The following is a 5,378-nucleotide window of genomic DNA, read 5'->3' on the forward strand; positions in this document are numbered from 1 at the left end:
TGCTGAAAGAAACCAAATAAGGGAGTGTTGAAAGAAACCAAGGCTTCGGGCTGCTGAGGAGATTCAGTCTCCAATGGAGATGGATGGACAGAGGCACGAGAGAATGCGAAGAGATATGGGTGGGAAGTCTATAACCTAAGGATATGCGAAGGGATATGGGTGGGAGCTCTGTAACGTTTCTCCTATTAATGAAACGATGCCGTGTTGTTTAAAGGGTGCCATGTCAGCGGCTTGACTGAGCCGACTGTGCGCCGTTTGAGATCCCCGACTGCATTTAGACTTATTCTTCCAATATATACTTACTGTTCACTTTTATGCGTTGTTCGTCAGTGATTGAGCCTTTATCTACTATAAAATCATCGCCTACCTTCCCAACCACAACACACCCACGGCGAGATAGCTAAAGCTGAGAGAGAATAATGCAGTTCTCTTACTGTGTAAAGGAGCAGAAGCCCTGTGTGCGCTGGATTGAGAAATATTTTAAAGACTGCCTTTGCAACCTAAGAGATGATTTGTCCTTCGGTTTTGGGTTTATTAGTCTAGTCTGTTGGGGAGTGGCTGAAATCCCACAAATCATCACCAATTTCCAGACGAAGTCCGGCCATGGAGTTTCTCTTGCTTTTCTGCTCACTTGGGTTGTTGGGTATATTCTCTTAATTCCCCGGCCGAGTGACAAAACGTGTTCATGCAAGCATGCACAGAAGCGCACACAGCTAGTTTCTCTGTTCTTCAGTTTTTTTTCTTCAGTCCTTACTGCTTTGAATCACTTTCGACTAGTTTTCCTCTTTATTTTTCTTAATGCAGTGATGTTTTTAATCTGGTGGGTTGCCTTCTGGAACCAGCAACGGTGAGTATGAACGCCTGAGAAACTATTGTTTTCGATCTGTTGTTTGGTAGTTTCGACGTGGTCCAGGGAACGGCCAGAGTTTGGGTGGTTCTGGTTGTGACCCTATCTGTAATTATATCAAACTGCAGTATTCCATCAACTTGTGCACTATTTTGGTCCTCACAAGCAATTTCTTCCGTTCCTTTCCTTTCTTTTTTTCCCCTCAAAGACCAAACCAAATTAATCTTCTGAATTTGTTTTGCTTTTGATGCAGCTGCCTAAACAGTACTACACGGCTCTGGTAATAGCAACGTTGGCTTTGGAATGTGTGTATGTATATATATAAATATATATATATGTCTATGAACACTGCATTTCTCATAATCTCACTTCCCTATGCAATTAATGATACCATGAGTAAACCTGACTGCAATAAGTTAAGGTAGCAACTGGGGTAGGTCCTGTTGGATCATTTCAAGAAGCCACCCTCAATAGTTGTAAAATAATTTTATAAAAATAAATTTATAAATTAATATAATTTTATTTAAAATTTTAAATTATAAAATAAATTTAATGTAAAATTATAATAATTTATAAATTTTTTTTTATAATTTTTTTTTTGAGATGCTACCGCTTCTTATCCTAATATTATCCTACAATTGTGACAGAATCTTTTTTATAATATTCGACCATTTTATGGTTTGGGTACTGGTGCTCGTGGCTAGAAAAATGTAGACAAAAGGGTCGGGTACTAAACGACATCCTTTATTAAAATAGAATAATGATATTTATACTCATAATTATATAAGTTTTATATAATATTTTTTTAAAAAATAAATTAATATAAAATTTATATAAAAAAATTTAATTTTTAATTATAAATTTTATTTTTTTTTTAAAAATTATATATTTATATATTTTATAATTATATATAATATTATTCATTAGAATGGCTCTCAGTTATTTATTTTTTATTTTTTTATTTCTTAGTGATTCCCTATATTATATTTCCTACAAAAGTTACAATACCGTACCAATCTGCGTTCTTTTCCAAGGCTAACCCAACCTTAACGTCTGGACTTATGCCAAGAACTTCAACCCACACTCGCTGATCAGTAATCGGCTTGAGATTAGGTTCTGCCTGTCTGCCAGTTTGCAATTTAAAACTTGTTGCATATATATTATATAGAAAAATATAGTTATAAATATAATTATATATTAATTTGTGTATCAATATGATATGATTGATTAAAAAGTAGATTTTATTAAAAATAATATTAATTTAAATTTTAAATATAAATAAATCAATATTGATATACAGATTAGTACTCGATTGTGTTTATACATAATAAAACTCATATTATATACATACCAACCCACTTTTGATCAAAGGATGTCTTGTTCACGAGCTTTTAATAATATATAATACCATCTTTTGTATTTTCTTGCAGCTTTACACTACCAGTACTATAGCCTTGGTATTGCAGAGCATGTACTATGAGCATATCCGCAGATGGTTCAAGTGTCGACAGATCAATGTTAACCAAGCTGTACATGAGTTTAATTTCCTTCAACTTTATCAGTTAATATATCTTCTAAAAACATAGAAATAAATGGACCATATATAAGAGTTCAATTCTTCCGTTACTTTAGGCTGAAGAAGATCAGAAAAAACCATTGAGAACTAAATCAGATGATCCAGGCCGTATTCAAATACCTAGAGCTACACCAAAAGGCAGTACTCCACGACGAGATCAGTACCACTTCTACATGTACGTACATATCATTTTCCTTCTCTAGCTGTTTACACGTTTTTATGTAATGCATTTCATATTTTATAGTTTCTTTATTAATATCATGATTAACAAATAAATATATGTCTTTGAGTTTTTCAGGTCTCCCAGATCTTTGGCTGGCAGCGGTACCCCTCCCTTTCGGAGCTATCTCAGGGCGGCCAAGAGCGGTCCTTCAGCCATGGAAGCACTTCACAATGATTCATCGTCTGAGGATGAAGCAGCTCCAATTCCGTCTAACAAGTCTATTAGCCGGCCTAGGCCAATACCAAGATCTGTGAGTCTTCTACTAAATAAATTTTATTAAAAATAATATTAATTTAAATTTTAAATATAAAAAAATCAATATTGATATATAAATTAGTATGCGATTTTACCTATACGTAATAAAACTATTATGCAAAATATGTGATCTAAGTTCGCTTCGAGACAAATGAATATATAAGTCCCATATAATTATTTAAAAAAAATATATATAAAATTTATATAAAAAGTTAATTTTTTAATAATAAATTTTATTCTTTTTTAAAACAATTATACGATGCGTTTCAAAATTATATATATTATTACTTTAAACTCACCTTTATTGCACGTTGGTTCACCATGACTGCATGGACGTCATTTAACAGGCAGCAGGTTATGGAACATTTCTAGCTGCATCGGTCAACTTGCCGCTACAAACTAAGGGTTTGACAGAAGCATACGTTGGATTCACTGCGAGGAATCTCTTACATGTAATTAGTGGTAGTACTTCACATTAACTGTATCAAGACCCTCAAATGCCATTTCATGATTTCTTACTATAGGAACTTTATATAACAGGAACAAGGGGGAGAGAATGTTTATGGGCAATGGTTGGGATGGCTGATGGCTGCTATTTACATGGGCGGTCGACTCCCTCAGATATGGTTAAATGTAATTAATTAGTACTATCATTTTTAATCTTTGAAAGAACTGTTTCATAACCTACATACTTTTATATTTCGTCTACTTTTTTAATTCAATGAAACTGTCTCTAACAAAGTTATTGAACGTATTAATTGGACAGATTAAAAGGGGGAGTGTAGAGGTGAGTCATATATGGTCTTATCACTCTCCTGCTTTTAGATTATTATATCTTGCAGTGATTGTTCAACAATCTAAGACCTTTTTGCCTTGTTTATTTTATAGGGCTTGAATCCTCTCATGTTCATTTTTGCACTGGTCGCCAATGCTACTTACGTGGCAAGGTATCTCTCTCTCTCTCTCTCTCTCTCTCTCTCTCTCTCTCTCTCTCTCTCTCTCTCTCTCTCTCTCTCTCTCTCAAGTTAATTCTTTGTTTATTTGTTCCCTCATCATGTTAATTTAACTTTGATACCACCACTTGGCAGTATTCTCGTAAGGACTACTGAATGGAAAAAAATCAAAGCTAATATGCCTTGGTTGCTGGATGCTATAGTATGCGTGGCGCTTGACTTATTGGTATCCTTAATTTGCTAATTCTTTATTTTCGATTGCCCCGAAATTAATATCATTACTGTCGTCGTCATCATCTTCTTTGTCCAGCCTCTCATTGTCGAGTGCTAGTACTATATACATAAACCTTAACAGAATCAAACATTACAGATCATACTGCAGTATATCTATTACAAAAACTTTGGGAGGACAAGATCATCAAGTATTAATGGAGATAATTGTGGAGACTACGTGGAAGCTGCTGCAAGTACTAAAGCTCATCATGTTGTTTCTTAATATTGGGCGTTATTGTATTCCATCGATATCTGCAAAGCGATCTTGATGTACCATATTAATCTAATTTATGATCCTCACATGCATGCAATTAGGTAGATGTGTTTGTATTATATGTCTGTGTTATAATTATATAGCTCTTAAGTTGAGAGTTATAATAATTTCCCGTTGATTTCTTTAATGATTATATGTATATGGATTTTACAAAGTGCAAACATTGTGTTTTCTTTCATATTTTTCTAGGTGATTTGAGTAATATTGTATGAAATTAGAAAAAAATTCTTAGAGGTGGGGATATTTGGGTCTTGGTTATATAACAAAACATGATTACAAAAATTGATTGCGAATATTCTTTTCATTATAATAAATTAATCACAAAAACTCTTTTTTCTTGTAGTGTATAATATATATATATATATATATATCTAAGAATATTTGAGTTATAATACATTTTTTTATATATAAGAGTTAGTAGCCACACACATAGTAGCCCTGTCTCAAGTTTATTAATAAACCCTCACTTGTGGCGGAGGAATACCGTGGAACAAAAGAACACTTGGGGGTTTACAAAGATAAAACTCTAAAAACTAACCCAAAACCAAGTGTCAAAAAAAACCATAAACCAAAACCAACGAACAGACCTTGCAAAAACAAAGCAACAAAGCACAAAACTAGCCCTATATCTCAAACTCTAATATACGGAAGGCCCAGTTTATCAGTCCTAATCATATCTCGTAAAAGAGGAGGGACCATAACCAAGGTCTCCCAAATAGCGGCACAATCCTCAGACGCTAACTTGGCCAAGAAACTAGAAGGGCTATTGCCTTGCCTATAAACATGTCGAATGGAGAAATTTATATTGCCTAGTAAATCCATAAGTTCAATCCAATAATCTTCTAAATACTAAATGGGGCAGTTGGAGGTCAAAATCCTGTTTACAACAATCATAGAGTCCATCTCTATTTCTACATTTCTGAATCCCATATTCCGAACATGTTTAACTCCATGCAGCAAAGCCATGAACTCAGCAT

The 5,378-nt window shown here is 33.8% G+C and overlaps 1 protein-coding gene across 2 annotated transcripts; it reads left to right on the top strand.

The window, feature by feature from the left end:
* The first annotated feature begins 314 nt into the window (after window positions 1–314).
* LOC122296810 (probable vacuolar amino acid transporter YPQ1) lies at window positions 315–4,562 on the top strand. Of its 2 annotated transcripts, none has more exons than XM_043106616.1 (12): window positions 315–643; window positions 805–847; window positions 1,101–1,127; window positions 2,278–2,376; window positions 2,480–2,598; window positions 2,722–2,896; window positions 3,249–3,353; window positions 3,442–3,534; window positions 3,668–3,688; window positions 3,790–3,848; window positions 3,990–4,056; window positions 4,225–4,562. In XM_043106616.1, exons 1-12 carry the CDS (start codon window positions 420–422, stop codon window positions 4,348–4,350), a joined length of 1,158 nt encoding a protein of 385 aa, XP_042962550.1. In that variant the 5' UTR covers window positions 315–419; the 3' UTR covers window positions 4,351–4,562. The 2 variants fall into 2 exon arrangements, with proteins under 2 accessions (XP_042962550.1, XP_042962544.1); XM_043106610.1 differs by having other exon boundaries at window positions 316–643; window positions 3,990–4,080.
* The last annotated feature ends 816 nt before the right edge of the window (window positions 4,563–5,378 follow it).

This window comes from Carya illinoinensis, chromosome 2, assembly GCF_018687715.1.
Source record: "Carya illinoinensis cultivar Pawnee chromosome 2, C.illinoinensisPawnee_v1, whole genome shotgun sequence".
In the NCBI taxonomy this organism is placed as follows: Eukaryota; Viridiplantae; Streptophyta; class Magnoliopsida; order Fagales; family Juglandaceae; genus Carya; species Carya illinoinensis.